At 42.4% G+C, this 21,897-nt stretch overlaps 1 protein-coding gene across 1 annotated transcript in view; it reads left to right on the forward strand.

The window, feature by feature from the left end:
• USP34 (ubiquitin specific peptidase 34) overlaps positions 1-21,897 on the forward strand; it is a 1,009,100-nt gene that overhangs the window by 642,251 nt on the left and 344,952 nt on the right. The window contains exons 44-45 of the mRNA XM_029593702.1: positions 9,305-9,451; positions 9,543-9,599. Of these exons, the coding sequence (XP_029449562.1) occupies positions 9,305-9,451; positions 9,543-9,599 (204 nt within the window). The remainder of the gene's footprint in view (positions 1-9,304; positions 9,452-9,542; positions 9,600-21,897) is intronic.

Genomic DNA, 21,897 nt, shown 5'->3' on the forward strand with positions numbered 1-21,897 from the left:
GTACTTACAGGGGCTTTAATATAAAATATCCTGCAGTATTGCCTCCCAGGACAAAATGTCAAATGATTTCTGGCAGCTTTAAAAACAATTACTTTTCTTCCTTAACAATAAGGTTTGGTCAAGCATTCAGTTTAGAAAAGGCCTACCTCATGAACATAAAAAATGTGTTCTCATTTGTACTTCCTCTTCAGTTTTCTTCAGCAGCTCAAGATTATCATAAGTAGCATCTATATTGCCACTAGCTCTTTTTTAATCATATTAATGTTGTACAAACTGTTTCACTTTTTAAATCTGGCAAACCACCCCCTATATTGGCAGTAAGGTTTTCTCATTTCAGAGCTCTTTCCGTGTTCACACTATAAAACTTCATACAAATTGCATGCCTTTTCCTGGATTATTATTGTACTTAAGGGCACATTAGTTTGGGTAAGATATTTAATCTATAAATTCAGCAGTCTTTCAGTGTTTTCAAGGATGATATTGCTATGACAAGACAGCCTTGAGAACTTGAATTTATTTTGTTTTGTTTTCACTGTGGATATTGCAAGACTTTGATGATTGATCAATTTTCCATCAAACTGAAAACACCTTAAATCTTTGTCATATCCAAAATCATGTATTTTTTATCTTTTTTTTTCCACTTCTGCTCTGACCTCCAAATAATGGGTGCTTCATAGAAACCTCTGCTTTTGCTTTATGTCCCAGAGGAGGAGGAAGAAAAATTTGGTGAGATGTACTGAACAGTCTTGCAGCAACAGTTGAAAATAGCTGTGGACTGTGGCAAGCTTTGTATCCCAGGCTTTCCACTCCTGAAATATTGCAAAAAAGGTCCCACACAGCAGAACTTTAGCAAATTAAAATAGCTCTTGACTGCAGCAGGTTTTCTACTTCTGCAGTACAGAAGACACATCAGGACAAATTGCCATAATAGCAAGTTGCTGCACCTCATATATCAAATTCAAGTTTAATTGCATAAATTCCATGATGATAAAATTAAGTATAATAAGGAAATGCTGTATTTGAGTTTCAGGATTCTTTGATTTCTCACTTTGTGTTAAAGGGATCCAGCTGATTTGGAAGAAACTGTGGCCTTGTTTCTATAAACCACCTGCTAACAGCAATTGTTTTGGTACCAATGTAAGAAAGATTGGTAGGGAATTACTCCAAATATTTTATAGACCCAAAGAAGATGAGTATATTTTGTCTGGGATTAGATTTAAAAACATTAACAAATAGAGGCACTTTAAGATGAATCTTTAGCAACACTACTTCAGGCACTCTGGAGATTTTTTTTTTTTTTTAGCATTTCCAAATTGCATGTTTACACATCCAATAATACTCTCCTCAGAAATACCTGTTTTATTACTCATGAGGATCATTATCAATAAAGTGGTTTTAAAAACTATTATAAAACCATAGGTCATTTTACCTTCAGTATGTCATAATCTGCAGCATCAGAAAGAAAAAGTTATCTATGCTAGGTATTAAAAACAGTCAGTTCTTATTTGGAAAAGACTAAATAGTTTTAGAAACAGAATAATTGTCCTCACTGTATGCAGTCAGTAAGCGAAGATTACTAAACCTCATGGCTAGCCATTTCCAGATAGGCAAAATATATATTTCACTGTATTTCTGAGTTGATGCATTCTAAGTGGGCAGTATCTACATCTACTGAAAAGGCAAAAGCATCAGTAGGGTAGGCGTGTAAGGCAATATCTTAAAGTTCTTTACACACTTTTGAGAAGGGCTCGCTGGTTAATACCAGGGTGCCCAGATTAATAGTGCCAGGCACCCGGGCAGGGATCGGGAGGGGGTGGACTAGCTTTTGAGTTCGGGTGGTGAGCTCTTCTGCTCAGCCCTCCCCAATTGGCTAGGCAAGGAGGGGGAGGGTTTGAAATTTCAAACCCTCTTCACAACGGGAGCTGATAGGCTCCCTAGGGTGTTAGGCTCAAGGCAGGGGGAGGAGTTTCGTGGGCGGTAATTCACATGCGACAGGCAATTACCACTTGCCTGTTGTTGCCTGGCTGAGCCGCTTCCCGCCCACCCACCCTCAGATAATGTTGGTTGTCGCAGCTGGGGAGGCGGGTTTCCCAAGTCCCTTGGAATTCAGCATGGTATTGAATGGTTTGATGACCTGACAAGTGTCAGGTTTGGATTATGGCTAGGACAACTGGATGCAGTTGTCTTTTGTGAGGCTCCTTGCTGGATTGAGGCAGGAGTTTCATTGCACGACTCCTTGCTGGGTGGTGGTAAGGATTGTGGGTGCGATTATGGTAAAAATCAATGACTCAGGATCGGCTAGCTGTTAACTGTGCTACTTGCTGGTTGGTGGTGGGTGTACAGTACAGCTTATGAAGTTATATTGTGGAGCTCGGACACCTATGTTGTTACAATAAAGCTATGGCCTATTTGATCCCAATTAATTGTCTGAGTTTTAATTAATGTGTATTTATTGTGAGAGGATGGGTACTGGGAGAGGAGTTGGTCCTGGCTACCCATATTAAGAAATATTACCAAATTGACAAGTGAGCCTCATTAGATACGGTATTTGGAAGATAGGCAATTCAAGCTATATTTCTTATCCAATAAGATAATGCTTTGGCATAGCCTGTGATACAGATGTAATTCTACCAAACCTGCAGCAACAATATTTAGCTTTCCTTTCGGCTACATTGAAGGCTATCAGAGGCTTCAGCATTTTATAGGGATTCGTGAAGCTGATTTACACAGTGTATTGGTGCAGTTCTTAATAAAGCTAATGTCCACACCAGATAACTTGGTTCTAACTTATTGGATTTATTTGGCAATATAGCATTATATGTTATAACACTAAAATCATTATTAGTATTTGTTGACATTCAAAACACTTGTTTGCTGTTTGACCAAGATGGTACAAAGTTTTACTATTCCAGTTTTGATCTTATTCTCATAATTGGCATTCCAAGTATATACAGAAATGACCAAGAGTCATTAACATTTACATTCTTCAGTCTCTCCTTAATATTCACATAAAATGGGCTCTTCAACAGAGATCCCTTCATGATGTTGTATATGATCTCCTCTGGGAACAGTTGGAAGCTCTACCAGAGAGCTGGGTAGGTCAACAGCTCCCATGGATGTCAGCTGCTGCAGCTTCCTTGCTCTCTAATTCTCATTCACTATCTGACTTGCATCTTCTGCATGAGAATGCCCATTTTCCTCAGATTGGACCAAATTTGTCTTCTGTCTTGGGGTGATTGAATTATATCAAAAGGGTTAGCAACAGTGGGTTTATACAGGCTTGGGGGAAGGATAAAAAAGAATAGGAATTCTGTATTGCTCTGTCAATTCCTGTTCTATTAATTCTCCCACAAGTCTGGGTCAACCCTCCCTAACTACTAATTTTCTGCATTTCAATGTTGTTGGAAATGGTGCAAGATGTTCATCAACAATGTTATATGTTAATGTATTTTAGTTTAATATTCCTTGAAATTTTTATCGCCTGGGGAGCAGCAATTCATAATCTGTGGTAAACTAGCCAGGAAAAATCATGCAAGTTTAGTGCCACTGTTGCTCTTGAACTTGTGACTTTTGAGTGTGTATCGTTTGATTTGAACTGGTGGGAGAACTAATTGCACAGGGTAAGAGACAATTCCCATTTCAAGTGCTTGAATAGATTAGCAAATCAAACAGCAAATATTTTGTATAAATTAGGAAAAAAGGTCTCTCTTAAAAAGAGACCTACTTTCTATTCAGGCTATAATTTTATATGTAGTTTAAGGCAATAGCAGCATAGCTGTGCAGCCATATTTCAATAATTTTAAAATTTTGTGTTAGACTTTAATATGCAGTTTGACATGGAAAGATCCTTATTGTCTACTAGTGATGGGTGTACATTATTTCACTATAGCTTGTCCATTGAAATATCTGCATTTTACTTATTCTGAGCTCTAAATATGTTCAAAGGAATAATAGGCCAAATTTTAAAAGGCCTATGCACACCTATACCAGGAGATAAGCACATGGCTGGTATGCGAGCGCCGCGTGAATTTTCAAACGCCTGCGGCCAGGTGCTTATCTCCTGGTGGGCGCCAAAGAACAAGTTAGGGAAAAGGGGGCGGGCAAGAGGCAGGGTCTCAGCATGGGCAGGCTGGGACAGCGCCATTAAGGCACTGTCCGGCTGAAGCATGCACCAGAAGGGACGGACCAGCGCAACTTGCTGCTGCCTCTGTGAGCACGTAAGTATTGAAACAAAAAAAATAGGGGAGGCAGCAGGATTTTAGGGGTCGGGGTTAGTAGAGGAAAATGGAGGCAGGTTAGGTAGGGGGTTTAGAAAGTTCTCTCTGTCCGCTCCTTTACTTGAGCGGACTGAGAGGGAACGGGGAATAGTGCCGATTGCATCACTACATGCATGTTATAAAATCCCCTCCCCCCCTACGTGCACGCGGATATAAAATCATGCACACAGCGGATTTTATAACATGCGTGTATCTACACATGCATGTTATAGAATTGGCGAATCCATGTGCGCATGCCGGTTTAAAAGATACCGTTAATGTGAGCAAGCATAAGAAAAACACTGCTATATTAATGAACTTAATGCTGAAGTGAGACATCATGTGCATTATTGCTGACATTGTCCATGTTAAGATTTAATAATTATATTTGAAATTTTGAAAATGAGAATCATTTGTAATTTAAATGTGCAATAATATTTTTGCCTTTTTTCTGTCGATAAGCATGCTGAATTAGCCATTAAACCAAATGGACTCATCTCTCCAAGACAGTAAAGCTTTGAGCCCTACCGAGCATGTGCGAGAATTTCTGCACAGACATTACCTCATGAGCCTTCTCAGTCAGTTATTTTTTGTCTGAGCTAAAGCACAGACAAGTACTCTCTCCTTATATTTTTTTTCAAATTCTTACTTTTCTGTTTTCTTCTATTTTTGTTGCTTCACTGCTTTGGAACACCACAAAAGCACTGTTCAGTGCTAACAAAGGGAAAAAAAAAGAGGAAAATAGTTACCAACCATCAGGGCCATTGCTAGGTACTTCAGAGATATGGGGCCTGTTGCCCCAGAGTTATCCACTTTTCGTACACACCGAACTAAACACTTGAGGACTGATGGGAGGGGGTGGAACCTCATTTTAATAAAGTTTCCACCATTGTCCTTGAATTGGTCTCTCTCTCGTCCTTCGTTCCTTCTATTTTAGCATCCCCAGGACAGTGGCAATGAACAATCTAACAAAGGATCAACAAAACCATCAGAGCCATCAATGATGAGTGCTGCACTCATGAATCAACTTGAAACACCATAAGAATAATGGAGCATAATGTGCATAGATGTATGTATGTCATTAATTATATGCATGCATATATTATGGGTGCATTGCTTAATTTTCCAATGTTATGGAATATTATGAGTATATCAATCATCCATACTCTTAAAGTGCTCCCAATAACTGGCTGAGGGACCCAGACACAGCGCAACACATAGCCACTTACATACAACCTTTGGGTTCTATTATTGCAGACATTTTTAAATTGCGCTGTCTTTAATTTGATGCTGAAAACAAATTGACAATGCATTCGCTCAAAAAACTGAATTACAATACAATAGTAAATCTCCCATACCAAAACTGCACTAACTGCTAGTATTCAGTAATAACCCTACCTATGAAAAGACAACACTGCAAATATTACACCAGGCCCTAAAACATCAATACACCTCCTATAGGGAAAACAGAAATTACATGCTAGCAGAATACCTCAACTCAGTCACACATATAGAACACAGACAAACCTTCACCAAATATGCAATAGAGACCATAAAACATAAACAGAAATGTGCAAAAAAGAATAAAAACTGAATTGGAAACCAAAGCAAGCCATACTCTGTATGAAGTGCAACCAAGGAAAAATTGAAACATTACCATGCCATATAAAACATCAGATAATAAAACAGCTGATAAATCAACACGCAATAATTAAAACAAATAAGGATTTCTAGTCATCCTGAGATTGTTGCAGATTAATGGGGGAGTGGGAGGGAGGCATGCAGATTTTCTCCTCACACATATACTCTCCAACACATAAACATACATACATATGCATCTACTCATGCACATTCTTTCCCATATACTCTTTCACATGCAAACACACATGTTCTCTCACTCCCTCTTCCTCTAACATAGAGGCAGCAGCAGCCTCCTCCTTGGGCCAGTGGCTTTACCTGTTCATACGATTCCAAATTCTCTGCAGATGAGAATATGGGAAACCTCATTTTCTACTCACCAGTAGCACAAAAATTGAACTGAAGTATAGGGTTCACCAATCTCTGAGATTTGGTGTTGTATAAATGCAGCACCATTCAGTGGTGGCTGAATCTACAATGAACCCATCCCTCTATTCCAGTTAGGACCAGAATCCAATTTTTTGTGGACAAGTGGTGCCTTATCAGTGGCTCTCGAGTCTGTCACACAGTGCGCTCTGGGTACTGCTTTTTTCTGTCACCTACCATTTCTCCCACATTGTTTTGGGCTGCAGCCGGATATGTCCCATCTTCCACAACTATGTTTGGAAGTTCATACACTTCTACAGCAGCAGGCGATGGAATCCCTTTCTTTATCCCAGCATGCACATGGGGTTTACCCCCTGTACTTTCTCAACCCCAAGAAATCAGGTGGTTTGTGGCCCATTCTGGAACTCCCCCTCCCCCTTCAGAAGGGCGAATGGATGTGTGCATTGGACTTCACGGATGCTTACTTGCACATATCCATCTACCATTCCCATTGGCACTTCCTTCGATTCAAGGTGTATTCTACCCAATACCAATACAGGATGCTCCCATTTGGTGTCTCAGTTGCCCCATGAGTTTTCACCAAATGCCTGGCAATGGTAGCAGCTTACTTGTGACATCAGGGCCTCCAAGTCTTCACTTAATTGGTCGACTGGTTAATCAAGGCATGTTCTTGGGAATCTGTGATCAGCTCTCTACACCAGACAATCTCTTTGCTACAGAGCTTAAGCTTTCTAATCAACTTTAAGGAGCCAAATTTGATGTCAGCCCAAAGACTGAAATTTTTATAGGGATGAGTACAGACTCCTTACAAGAAAGAGTATTTCTTCCCTCAGATCAAGCAATGATCATGCTCTCTAATTGATTCAAAAATTGCTGTCCTCTCAGCAAATGTTAGAGAAATCTCTTCTAGTCATGCTGGAAATACATGTCAGGGGCTGTACATATGGTTAACTAATTTGCAGGTATAGTCAATACCTTCAATGGGGCCTATACACTCAATGGGATCAGCTGACACAGACCCTGTCCATGGTGTTCCATATGTCCCAAGAGATGGCTCAGGTGATGGTGATAACCTCATGTCCTTCGGGGGGGTACCTCTTCAACAGCTTCCATATTGAGTAACTTTGACCGTGGATACCTCGACAAAGAGTTGGGGAGCTCATGTTGGCTCATGTCAAACCCAGAGCACTTGGTTTCCCGAGGAAAGTCTGTATCAAATCAACCTGCCTAAGTTGCGAGCGATAAGAAATGTATGTTTTATGTCAACAAACAAGGGGGAACGGGATCATGGCTTCTCTGCCAGGAAGCGCTCAAGATTTGGACTTGGGCAGACAAAAGTCGAGCACTGCTGCAGGCCTTCTATCTCCTAAGAACCTTCAACATGCTTGCAGATTGGCTCAGCAGAATATTTCGTCCACACGAGAGATCTGTGCAACAATCTGTAGCAGACAAGATCTTTCAAGTTATGAGGACAACCATCAGTGAACCCCTTTGCCTCACAGGAGAGCAACAATGTAAATCAATTTTGTTCAATGCTTCCAAGCAAGCTAAGGCTAGCTCAAGACTCTCTTTCTCGTCGATTTGGAGAATACACCTCATGTACGATTTTCCACCAAACCTGCTATAGCCAGAACAGTTCTTCAGGATCATGCTAGACTGCTCCTCATAGCTCCAGCATGGCCCAGACAAGCCTGGTATGCATATCTCGTACAACTTTCCAGCAGTCTTCCCATTTTGCTGGATCAAACCCGATGCTGTTAACGCAAGACAGTGGAACACTTTATCATTCCAACCTCGCTGCTCTCAATTTATCAGTCTATAGGTTGAACACTCGGTGATTGCAGATATCTTAGTCTCATTTAGAAAACTATAAACTAGGCTAAACTATGCCTTCAAATGGAATAGATACTTTGAGTGGTGTCTGTGAAAGGCATTCTACCCTTTTTCATGTCAGCCTCAGCATCTAGTGCAAATTCTTCTTCACCTTTCAAACTCTGCTAGAAATGTCAGCGAATTCCAGGCTCTTTTTCACTGTCCTCCATATCTGCAGTTTTTACACAAGAGTGGTTCTCCGAACTCACTCCAGGTTTCTTCCAAAGGTGGTCTCTACCTTCCACAGCAATCAAGCCTTCGTTTTGCCTACATTTTTCCCAAGGCTTTCTTGCTCAGAATGGTGAAAAAGCCCTTCACACTTTAGACTGCAAACGAGTTTTGGCATACTACAAAAGGTCTCAGCCGCATTGTCAAATCAATCAGCTCTTCGTATTCTGTGACCTGAACCACCTGGGAACAGAGATCACCAAGCAGACTTTAATTGGTTGGCTGATTGCATTGATACAACTCTGCTTACAACTCAAAGACATGGTTAAAACTTTTCAAGTAAGAGCTATGGCCTCCTCTGATGCTCACTTTCATGAAGTGCCCATTGAAAGCATCTGCAAAGCTGCAACTTGGTCTTCCATTCATACCTTCATGTCCCATTACTGTCTGGCTTGCCTCTAAAATATTGATAGCAAATTAGGACAGACAGATTTACAGAACCTTTATTACTGTAGTCCACGCTCCATGGTAGGAATCTGGTTGTTTACTAAGTAAACGCTCCGCTGCAATCCTTAGCTTGGGACTCCCCACATATAATGGCTATTTCAGCCTGCTTATTGACGGAAAAAGCAATTTTGCATACCATAAATAGTGTTTTGTGGATAGCAGGATGAATTAATTATAGAATGTGTCCACTTCCTTGGAGAGCAGGTCACAGAGCTAGATTTAGCTCTGGTACTGCCTGAGGAGGCTCATGGGAATTCCTGCACATGCATATTAGAGTTCAAAGCTCTATTATCTTGGAGAGCGAAATCCGTTCAGTGCTGCCAGATGACGTTACCCACATTTAATGGCTAATTCATCCTGCTATCTAAGGAAAACACTATTTACGGTAAGCAAACTTGCTAAATTTTCCTGAATGGTAAAAGTATGAGTATAAGCCAGTTCTAGTAGTAATGCACTATTGTTTTTATTTCCCCCAGGAAAGTGAGTGCAAAGCATATAATCCAAGGCCTTTTTGCAAAACCTACACCATGGATAAACAGCCACTTAACACGGGAGAGCAGAAAGACATGACTGAATTCTTTACTGATCTGATAACTAAAATTGAAGAAATGTCTCCAGAACTTGTAAGCTGATAAGTGTTGTGCTAAAATGACTCTAAAATGTTTAGTTTCAATGAAGATCATTTGTATCTACTACATTTTTTCTTCTCCATAGAAAAACACAGTGAAAAGTTTATTTGGTGGTGTCATCACAAACAATGTAGTTTCTTTGGTAAGTAGCAATTTTTTTCATGCATTGCCTCAGTAATAGATTGTCAACTATATAATTATGATTTTGTCAAAGGATCCTAAAAATAAATAAAACCAAAGGTCTAGTGGCTTGTAAAATCACTAGACATTAGATACCATTACAACATCTTTGTTTAATGTGCAATACTTCTTAAACAATTTGTTTCTCTAGTAAAATGCACATGAGCTATGTCATGTACATTGTTGGAGAGCTCTACAGAAAAAGCTGCTGAGCATACGCAGGAAGGAACCCAAGTGACACTGAACTACCTGCCACTCAGTTTTGATTTTGTTTGTTGTCTGAGCAGGATTGTTTTTCTAAACCTGTGCTATTCTTTATTATGTATAAACTTGTTTTTATTAAGGAAACAGTACAAACATCTAATCTGCATTGACTCTTATGCAGGCCAGAACCATTGCAGAACAGATAGACATGTTTTAAAATTATTACATTTCTGTAATGAAATTCCCTCTTACTCCCTTCCATATCTTCCCCTGCCCAAAATTTTCAGAAACAGAGTTTTAAAGAGAATAGGTATCCCCAACCATCAGGCGACTATTTGCTAGGCCATTCAAGAAGGAAATGAACTCTAGACGCTTCATCCATAGCAGTTTTCAGGCAGGGATTGCTGATGTAAAATTAACCTAAGATATTTCATGTGTAATTAATCACCTTATTTCTAGCTCTGGGACAGTGTTTCTGTAAATATGCATCCTATATCTCAATAAATTTCAGTTTACATTTAAAGGATCTAGCTGTGTCCAGGTTCTCCATCTGCATCAAACCATGATGCCTATTTCTCCAGGACCAATATAATGGTGCAGCATGATTACACCACGTCCAAAAAATTGATTTTTTTTTCCCGTCAGACATGCTTTTCTAAGAAAAGGGTTAATCCCCTTCCCCTTAACTTTAAACAAGCATCCGTTTCAAAAAGAACCCCTGCAGGTGTAAATACCGCATGTTTTTACTTAAATTAGATATTAGCATAATGTGTCCCAAAACATCTGGGTAGCAGGACAGGACCAAAAATCATGACCCATTGTCCCCCAGGCTTTTTGACTCTTAGTGCACAACTGAGTCCAGATGACCCACTTTGCAAAGCCGGATTGGGGCTAAATAGCATAGCTCTCTACTATATATACTGCCCTTCCCGAAACTATCGTCCTCTGTTAATCCAGGGATCTGAGTAAAAGATTGAGGTATTTGCGATACTATCAAAATAATTGGTAGCTCAGATTGCTACTTGATGAGGAGCAGTTAGTCATTACATAGAAACATAGAAATGACGGCAGAAGACGACCAAACGGCCCATCCAGTCTGCCCAGCAAGCTTTCGCACTCTATTTTTTTTTTTTCCCCTCATCTGTTACTCTTGACCCTTAGTAACCTTTTGGTTCTATTTCCCTTCCACCCCCACCATTAATGTAGAGAGTAGTGTTGGAACTGCATGTAAGTGAATATCTAGCTTAATTAGTTAGGGTTAGTATCACTGTATCAAGTATTGCCTCAATAAGCAAGCTACACCCTTGCTTATTTGTTTACCCAGACTATGTAATTCAGTCCTTGTTGGTTGTTGTCTGTATATAGATCCACTTTTCTTCTTTCTCCCCTGCCGTTGAAGCAGAGAGCTATGCTGGATATGCATTGAAAGTGAAGTATCAGGCTTATTTGGTTTGGGGTAGTAACCGCCATAACAAGCATGCCACTCCCCGCTTTTTTTTATGAATAAGAACATAAGAAATTGCCATGCTGGGTCAGACCAAGGGTCCATCAAGCCCAGCATCCTGTTTCCAACAGAGGCCAAACCAGGCCACAACAACCTGGCAATTACCCAAACACTAAGAAGATCCCATGCTACTAATGCAATTAATAGCAGTGGCTATTCCCTAAGTAAACTTGATTAATAGCCGTTAATGGACTTCTCCTCCAAGAACTTATCCAAACCTTTTTTGAACTCAGCTACACTAACTGCACTAACCACATCCTCTGGCAACAAATTCCAGTGCTTTATTGTGCATTGAGTGAAAAAGAATTTTCTCCGATTAGTCTTAAATGTGCTACTTGCTAACTTCATGGAATGCCCCCTAGTCCTTCTATTATTCGAAAGTGTAAATAACCGAGTCACATCTACTCATTCAAGACCTCTCATGATCTTAAAGACCTCTATCATATCCCCACTCAGCCATCTCTTCTCCAAGCTGAACAGCCCTAACCTCTTCAGCATTTCCTCATAGGGGAGCTGTTCCATCCCCTTTATCATTTTGGTTGCCCTTCTCTGTACCTTCTCCATCACAACTATATCTTTTTTGAGATGCGGCGACCAGAATTGTACACAGTATTCAAGGTGCGGTCTCACCATGGAGCGATATAGAGGCATTATGACACTTTCCGTTTTATTAACCATTCCCTTCCTAATAATTCCTAACATTCTGTTTGCTTTTTTGACTGTTGCAGCACACTGAGCCGACTATTTTAAAGTATTATCCACTATGATGCCTAGATCTTTTTCCTGGGTGGTAGCTCCTAATATGGACCCTAACATCGTGTAACTACAGCAAGGGTTATTTTTCCCTATATGCAACAACTTGCACTTGTCCACATTAAATTTCATCTGCCATTTCGATGCCCAATCTTCCAGTCTTGCAAGGTCCTTCTGTAATGTATCACAGTCCGCTTGTGATTTAACTACTCTGAATAATTTTGTATCATCCGCAAATTTGATAACCTCATTCGTCGTATTCCTTTCCAGATCATTTATATATATATATTGAAAAGCACCGGTCCAAGTACAGATCCCTGAGGCACTCCACTGTTCACCCTTTTCCACTGAGAAAATTGACCATCGAATCCTACTCTCTGTTTCCTGTCTTTTAACCAGTTTGTAATCCACGAAAGGACATCGCCTCCAATCCCATGACTTTTTAGTTTTCGTAGAAGCCTCTCATGAGGGACTTTGTCAAACGTCTTCTGAAAATCCAAATACACTACATCTACCGGTTCACCTTTATCCACATGTTTATTAATCCCTTCAAAAAAAAATGAAGCAGATTTGTTAGGCAAGACTTCCCTTGGGTAAATCCACGTTGACTGTGTTCCATTAAATCATGTCTTTCTATATGCTCTACGATTTTGATCTTGAGAATAGTTTCCACTATTTTTCCCGGCACTAAGAACATAAGAAAATGCCATACTGGGTCAGACCAAGGGTCCATCAAGCCCTGCATCCTGTTTCCAACAGTGACCAATCCAGGCCATAAGAACCTGGCAAGTACCCAAAAACTAAGTCTATTCCATGTTACCATTTCTAATGGCAGTGGCTATAGCAGGTACTGGACTTCTCCTCCAAGAACTTATCCAATCCTTTTTTAAACACCGCTATACTAACTGCACTAACCACTGCACTGAAGTCAGGCTCACTGGTCTATAGTTACCCGGATTACCCCTGGAGCCTTTTTTAAATATTGGGGTTACATTGGCCACCCTCCAGTCTTCAGGTATAATGGATGATTTTAATGATAGGATACAAATTTTAACTAATATATCAGAAATTTCATTTTTGAGTTCCTTCAGTACCCTAGGATGCATATCATCTGGTCCAGGTGATTTGGTACTCTTTAGTTTGTCAATCTGGCCTACTACATTTTCCAGGTTCACAGTGATTTCGTTCAGTTCGTCTGACTCATCACCCCTGAAAGCCATCTCCGGAACTGGTATCTCCCCAACATCCTCATTAGTAAATACGGAAGCAAAAAATTCATTTAGACTTTCTGCAATGGCCTTATCTTCCCTAAGAGCCCCTTTAACCCCTCTGTCATCCAACTGACTCCCTCACAGGTTTCTTGCTTCGGATATATTTTTAAAAGTTTTTATTATGAGTTTCTGCCTCTATGGCGAACTTCATTTCAAATTCTCTCTTTGCCTGTCTTATCAATGTTTTACACTTAACTTGACGATGCTTATGTTTTATCCTATTGTCTTAGATGGATCCTTCTTCCAATTTTTGAAGGATGTTTTTTGGCTAAAATAGCCTCTTTCACCTCACCTTTTAACCATGACGGTAATCATTTTGTCTTCTTTCCACCTTTCTTAATGTGTGGAATACATATGGACTGCGCCTCTAGGATTGTATTTTTAAACAATGTCCAAGCCTGTTGAACACTTTTAACCTTTGCAGCTGCACATTTCAGTTTTTTTCTAACTATTTTCCTCAGTTTATCAAAGTTTCCCTTTTGAAAGTTTAGTGTTAGGGCTACAGATTTACTTATTGTCCCCCTTCCAGTTATTAGTTTAAATTTAATCATGTTGTAATCACTGTTGCCAAGTGGCCTCATCCTGTTATCTCTCTCACCAGATCCTGCGTTCCACTAAGAATTAAATCTAAAAAAGCTCCCTCTCTTGTTGGTTCCTGAACCAATTGCTCCATGAAGCAATCATTTATTTCCTCCAGGAACTTTGTCTCTAGCAAGTCCTGATGTTACATTTACCCAGTCAATATTGGTGTAATTGAAATCTCCCATTATTATTGCAATGCTAAATTGGTTAGCTTCCCTGATTTCTCTTAGCATTTCATTATCTGTCTGACCATTTTGTCCAGGTGGACGGTAGTATACTCCTATCACTATACTCTTACCCAACACACATGGGATTTCTGCCCATATAGATTCTACTAAGCATTTAGTTTCTTATATGATCTTTATCCTGTTGGACTCTATACCCTCCCGGACATAAAGTGCCACACCCCCTCCACATTGATCCTCCCTATCATTGTGATATAATTTGTACCCTGATATAGTACTGTCCCATTGGTTATCCTCCTTCCACCAAGTCTCTATGATGCCAATTATGTCAATCTCATCATTTGCTGCTCTACACTCTAACTCCTTCCATCTTACTTCTTAGACTTCTGGCATTGGCATACAGACATTTCAAAGTGTGTTTTTTGTTTGTTTTAACAACCTGATTTTCAGTTGTTTGGGATAATTCGGAAATCATTAGCTTTGGTGATTTTTTTACATATAGGCATATGGACTATGTTTGCTTTTTATGGAACCTCTCTGTTGGGATGCCCTAACTCTCCTGTTTCATTAGTATCCTTCAAGGATACATTTTTCCGAACCATGCACTGCTGAGAGACTGTCTGCTTTCCCCCTTGTTCTAGTTTAAAAGCTGCTCTATCTCCGTTTTGAAAGTTAGTGCCAGCAGCTTGGTTCCATTCTGGTTAAGGTGGAGCCCATCCTTTTGGAAAAGTCTCCCCTTTCCCCAAAAGTTTCCCCAGTTCCTTACAAAGCTGAATCCCTCTTCCCTGCACCGTCTCATCCACGCATTGAAACTCTGGAGCTCTGCCTGCCTCTGGGGACCTGAATGTGGAACAGGAATCATTTCAGAGAATGCCACCCTGGAAGTTCTGGATTTCAGCTTCCTATCTAAAATCCTAAATTTGGCTTCCAGAACCTCTCTCCCACATTTTCCTATGTCGTTGGTGCCCACATGTACCACGACAGCCGGCTCCTCCCCAGCATTGTCTATAATCCTATCTAAGTGACGCGTGAGGTCTGCCACCTTCGCACCAGGCAGGCAAGTTACTAGGCGGTCCTCACGTCCACCAGCCACCCTGCTATCTACATTTCTAATAATCGAATCACCAACTATGATGGCCGGCCTAACCCTTCCCTCCTGGCAGTAGCCCTGGGAGACTTGTCCTCAGTGTGAGAGGACAATACATTAACTGGAGAGCAGGTCCTTGCTGCAGAATCACTTCCTGCTACACCAGGGTGATGTTCTCCTACTGGGAGACCTTTCTGATCCAAGGCAGCACTGGGGCTGCCAGACTGGATTTGGTACTTGGCTACTATGTCTCTGAAGGTCTCATCAATGTACCTCTCTGTCTCCCTCAGCTCCTCCAAGTCTGCTACTCTAGCCTCCAGAGATCGGACTCGTTCCCTGAGAGCCAGGAGCTATTTGCACCAAGTGCACACATACAATCTCTCACCGGTGGGTAAAAAATCATTCATGTGACACTCAATGCAAAAGACTGGAAAGCCCCCCTCTTGCTGCTGGACTGCTGCCTTCATCTTAATTTTATTGAGTTCCTAGTTAAGTTTAGGATACTAAGGGAGTTGGAATGAGAGTACTTTAAATTTACAGGTGAATTTACTAATTAATCAGCTAGTGTCCTACAACGGGATGATTAAACTTTCAATAAAGGCTGGTACAATAGTATGATTTAGATAAGACCCTGATTGATTTTTAATGAGAAAGTGTCTCGTGCCTAAAAATCAAGGGTTGAGTGGGTGGGAAAGACAGACACTAGAATTAACTATCTCTGACTTGCTTATTACCTCAGACACACACAAACTCTAAAGAATATATCCCTTAATTTCACCTTTCACCAAACTTTTCTAAGCCCACAAATTTCTGAAAGCTATACTTACCAATCCTCTTTAGCCACTGTTAAATTAATCTTCACTCAGTTAATGGAATGGTTTGAGATTTGCGTGCCGTTAGGCACGCGCTTCCAGTCCTCCTCTACTGCAAAGGGTGCGGGGCCTCTGGAAGCTGGGGCTGTGGACATCAGTCCTTGGATCGCATGCGGTGACTTCTGGACTCCTCACCCGGGGGATGCTGGGAGCAGTATGCAGATGAGCCTTCCGGTCCTCCTCTACTACCTTTTTTCCTCCTCTAAATCCTTTTTTCCACATTACCTCTTGCCGTTGAAGCTTAGAGCAAAGTTGGAGTCGCATTAACCATGTATATGTTTATTGAATAAGGGTATTATCTCCAGGTAGTAGCCGTCATTCCCGCGAGCCACCCACTCTTCATTCACATCCTCTAGGCTTTATGGATCCACAGTGTTTATCCCACGCCCCTTTGAAGTCCTTCACAGTTCTGGTCTTCACCACTTCCTCCGGAAGGGCATTCCAGGCATCCACCACCCTCTCCATGAAGAAATATTTCCTGACATTGATCTGAATCTTCCTCCCTGGAGTTTTAAATCATGACCCCTGGTTCTGCTGATTTTTTTCTGACGGAAATGGTTTGTCTAATTCTCAGGATTTGGTGAGAGAGGTAACAGTGGTGGGGCCGCTTGGCAATAGTGATCATAATATGGCCACATTTGATTTAATGACTGGAAGGGGGACGGTAAGCAAATTCACGGCTCTCGTGCTAAACTTTCAAAAGGGAAACTTTGATAAAATGAGAAAAATAGTTAGAAAAAAAACTGAAAGGAGCAGCTACAAAAGTAAAAACTGTGCAAGAGGCATGGTCATTGTTAAAAAAAAATACCATCCTAGAAGCACAATCCAGATGTATTCCACATATTAAGAAAGGTGAAAAGAAGGCAAAACGATTACCGGCATGGTTAAAAGGGGAGGTGAAAGAAGCTATTTTAGCTAAAAGATCTTCATTCAAAAATTCTGTTGGATCCTTCTTCCAACAGAAGAAAATAGGATAATGCATAAACATTGGCAAGTTAAATGTAAGACATTGATAAGACAAGCTAAGAGAGAATTTGAAAATAAGTTGGCCGTAGAGGCAAAAACTCTCAGTAAAAACTTTTTAAAATATATCCGAAGCAGAAAGCCTGTGAGGGAGTCAGTTGGACCGTTAGATGATCGAGGGGTTAAAGGGGCACTTAGAGAAGATAAGGCCATCGCGGAAAGATTAAATGATTTCTTTGCTTCGGTGTTTACTGAAGAGGATGTTGGGGAGGTACCCGTACTGGAGAAGGTTTTCACGGGTAATGATTCAGATGGACTGAACCAATTCACGGTGAACCTAGAAGATGTGGTAGACCTGATTGACAAACTTAAGAGTAGTAAATCACCTGGACTGGATGGTATACACCCCAGAGTTCTGAAGGAACTAAAAAATGAAATTTCAGACCTATTAGTAAAAAATTTGTAACCTATCATTAAAATCATCCATTGTACCTGAAGACTGGAGGATAGCTAATGTAACCCCCATATTTAAAAAGAGCTCCAGGGGCGATCCGGGAAACTACAGACTGGTTAGCCTGACTTCAGTGCCAGGAAAAATAGTGGAAAGTGTTCTAAAGATCAAAATCACAGAACATATAGAAAGACATGGTTTAATGGAATAAAGTCAGCATGGCTTTACCCAAGTCAAGTCTTGCCTTACAAATCTGCTTCGCTTTTTTGAAGGAGTTAATAAACATGTGGATAAAGGTGAACTGGTAGATGTAGTGTACTTGGATTTTCAGAAGGCATTTGATAAAGTTCCTCATGAGAGGCTTCTAGGAAAAATAAAAAGTCATGGGATAGGTGGCGATGTCCTTTCGTGGATTACAAACTGGCTAAAAGACAGGAAACAGAGAGTAGGATTAAATGGACAATTTTCTCAGTGGAAAGGAGTGGGTAGTGGAGTGCCTCAGGGATCTCTATTGGGACCCTTACTTTTCAATATATTTATAAATGTTCTGGAAAGAAATACGACAAGTGAGATAATCAAATTTGCGGATGATACAAAACTGTTCAGAGTAGTTAAATCAAGAGCAGATTGTGATAAATTGCAGGAAGACCTTATGAGGCTGGAAAATTGGGCATCAAAAAGGCAGATGAAATTTAATGTGGATAAGTGCAAGGTGATGCATATAGGGAAAAATAACCCTTGCTATAGTTACACAATGTTAGGTTCCATATTAGGTGCTACTACCCAAGAAAGAGATCTAGGCGTCATAGTGGATAACACATTGAAATCGTCGGTTCAGTGTGCTGCGGCAGTCAAAAAAGCAAACAATGTTGGGAATTATTAGAAAGGGAATGGTGAATAAAACGGAAAATGTCATAATGCCTCTGTATCGCTCCATGGGAGACCGCACCTTGAATATTGTGTACAATTCTGGTCGCCGCATCTCAAAAAAGATATAATTGCGATGGAGAAGGTACAGAGAAGGGCTACCAAAATAAGGGGAATGGAACAACTCCCCTATGAGGAAAGACTAAAGAGGTTAGGACTTTTCAGCTTGGAGAAGAGACGACTGAGGGGGGATATGATAGAGGTGTTTAAAATCATGAGAGGTCTAGAACGGGTAGATGTGAATCTGTTTTTTACTCTTTCGGATAATAGAAAGACTAGGGGGCATTCCATGAAGTTAGCATGTGGCACATTTAAAACTAATCGGAGAAAGTTCTTTTTCACTCAACGCACAATTAAACTCTGGAATTTGTTGCCAGAAGATGTGGTTAGTGCAGTTAGTATATCTGTGTTTAAAAAAGGATTGGATAAGTTCTTGGAGGAGAAGTCCATTACCTGCTATTAATTACGTTGACTTAGATAATAACCACCACTATTACTAGCAACTGTAACATGGGATAGACTTAGTTTTTGGGGTACTTTCCAGGTTCTTTTGGCCTGGATTGGCCACTGTTGGAAACAGGATGCTGGGCTTGATGGACCCTTGGTCTGACCCAGTATGGCATGTTCTTAACCTCTGGAAACAAGTTCAGGAGTTCTCGGAGACCCTTCCACAGCAGTTTCAGGAGGGCCTGGGCTCCATCCTCCAAAAAGGATTGAAAGCTGGGAAGCTTGAAATGAGGGCAGCCTATGACATTTTTGAAACAGCTTCAAGGGTCTCAGCCATGGGCATTAGTGCCAGACGCTGGGCCTGGCTCAAGGCCTCAGACCTTCGTTCGGAGGTCCAGGAAAAGTTAGCTAACCTCCCCTGTACAGGAGAAAACCTGTTCGAGGACAAGATCTGCGACGCAGTGGCCCAACTCAAGGACGACCATGAAACCCTGCGTCAGCTATCCACTGCCACCTCTGATGCTCCCCTCAGCGACCCGTAGAGGTCCACATCAGGGTACTAGGAGGCAATTTTACAAGCAATAGAGATTCAGCCTCCTGTGCTCGTGTGGCTCGGTCCTCCCAAAGAGGGCATCCTCGCCAAAGAGCACCTAGAGCTCAGCCAGCTCCGCAGCCTGGTCCTGCAGCTGGGTTTTGACTGGCATCCAGAGAGCAGAAACCAATCCCCTCTGCCCACATCGGCCAGCCCACCTTTGGGAGGTCATCTCAGTCACTTCATCAAGCATTGGTTCCCAATCACCACTGACTGGGTATGGTTTTCACCACTGACTGGCTCATGGTTATCACCCGAATCTCCTCACTGTTCCTCCAGACTCTCTACCCTCCCCGGCGTGGAGCCTAGTAGAGCACGCGGAGACCCTCGAGATAGAACTCTCGGCCCTGCTACAGTCCAGGGTTGTGGAACCAGTCCCTCGGGCTCAGCAGGGGCAAGGGTCTACTCTCGATATTTTCTCATCTCCCAGGATAAGTCCTCACAGATGGGGGAATAACAAGCTGCAGGCTGTCCCTGAAACACCCTGGGCCAACTAGCACAACAACAGGGGTGCTGTTGGCAACAGCGGGGCAGCCTGGGCCCAAGGTAGGAAGAGTTAGGTTGTTATACTGGAAAAAAATTACAGAGGACAGACTGGCCAAAGACGCTGTCATGTCGTCCATCCTTGTCCAGGAAGTAATGGGCTGCGAAGGTTTGGAGGGAGCTCCATGTCACAGCCTTGCAGATTTCGGTAATAGGGACTGCCCGGAAGTGCGCCACTGACGCTGCCATGGCCCTCACTGAGTGCGCTTTCACTCGTCCCTCAAGCAGTAGGCCTGCTTGCTGGTAGTAAAAATCAATAGAGTCTACCAACCAATTTGAGAGGGTCTGCTTGTCCACCGCAACTCCAAGTCTATTCTTGTCGAAGGGGACAAAAAGAGTTGGGTGGACAGCCTTTGGGCTGTGATGCGGTCCAAATAAAAGGTGAGAGCACGCTTGCAGTCCAAGGTGTGCAGAGCCTGCTCACCTGGGTGTTCGTGTGGCCTCGGGAAAATGGTGGGCAACACAATGGACTGATTTAGGTGGAAGTCAGTCACTATCTTGGGTAGGAACTTTGGGTGAATGCGCAGTACACCTTGTCGTGGAAGAACCTCGTGTAAGGCGGATAGGTCACTAGGGCCTGCAGCTCACTGACTCTGCGAGTGGAAGTAACCGCCACGAGGAAGAGAACCTTTCAAGTGAGGTGCTTGAACTTGCAGGAGCGCAGAGGCTCAAACTGAGGCCACATGAGCCACGCCAGCACTATGTTGAGGTCCCAGGCCACAACAGGAGGACATAGTGGAGGCTTAAGCTGAAGTAAGCCTCTTATGAAGTGCCCTACCATGGGCTGGATCGAGATTGGGGTATTACCCACCCCTCGGTGGTAGGCGCTAATAGCACTCAGATGTACCCAGATTGAGGTTGACTGTAGACCAGACTCTAAAAGGTACCAGGCGTAGGGCAAGAGATGGGATCAAGGCCTTCCTGCATGCACCAAGAGGAGAACCTTTTCCACTTCGCCTGATACGATATCCGCATGGAAGGCTTTCGCGAAGCTACTAGGACCTGCAAGACATTATCAGAAAGGTTGAAGGGTCATAGTAGTAGCCTTTCAACATCCAGGCTGTTAGGGACAGCGACTGGATGTTTGGGTGGTGTAACCTACCCTGATCCTGTGTGATGAGGGCGGGCGAGGTGCCCAGGCGAAAGGGCTCCTGGACTCTCTGTCCAGGAGAATGGTCGCGGAGAATGGGAAACCAGACCTGATACGGCAAATGCGGGGTTATGAGGATCATGGAGCCTCGGTCCTACTGTAGCTTCACGAGAGTCTTGCCTATTAGTGGAATTGGGGTTGGAATGTCCGGCTGAGGTGGTCCGCCAATATATTCTCTGTGCCTGCCAGGTAGATGGCTCGCAGGAGCATGGCATGCGACAGGGCCCAGGCCCAGGTCTGTGCCGCCTCTTGGCAGACAGAGCCTGTGCCCCCCTGTTTGTTTACATACCACATGGCTACCTGGTTGTCCATTTGGATCAAGATGACTTTGTTGGACAGGCAGTCCTGGAATGCGTAGAGGGCATACAGCATTGTCCGGAGTTCCAGCAAGTTGATCTGGCAGGCCGCCTCGGCTCTCGACCAGACCTCATGTCTGTAGGCCGTTGACATGGGCTCTCCAGCCTAGGTTGGAAGCATCAGAGTTCAAGGTCATGAGCAGCCGGGGGCTGAAAGGGAAGTCCCTTGCTCAGGTTGGATTTCTGCACCCACCAGGCAGGGGAGAGCTGGAGCGGGTTGATTATCTGGACAAATGCTCAGAGTTTCTGAGACCCTTATGGCTAGGTGGGCCATTGGGATGACATGCACCGCTCCTGACATGTGAGCCAGCAACTTCAGAAGCAAGTTGGCGGAGGCAGTCTGCCGGCAGCGGATGGATCTGGCTAGGCCGGT

This window comes from Rhinatrema bivittatum, chromosome 3 (assembly GCF_901001135.1).
Source record: "Rhinatrema bivittatum chromosome 3, aRhiBiv1.1, whole genome shotgun sequence".
NCBI lineage: Eukaryota > Metazoa > Chordata > Amphibia > Gymnophiona > Rhinatrematidae > Rhinatrema > Rhinatrema bivittatum.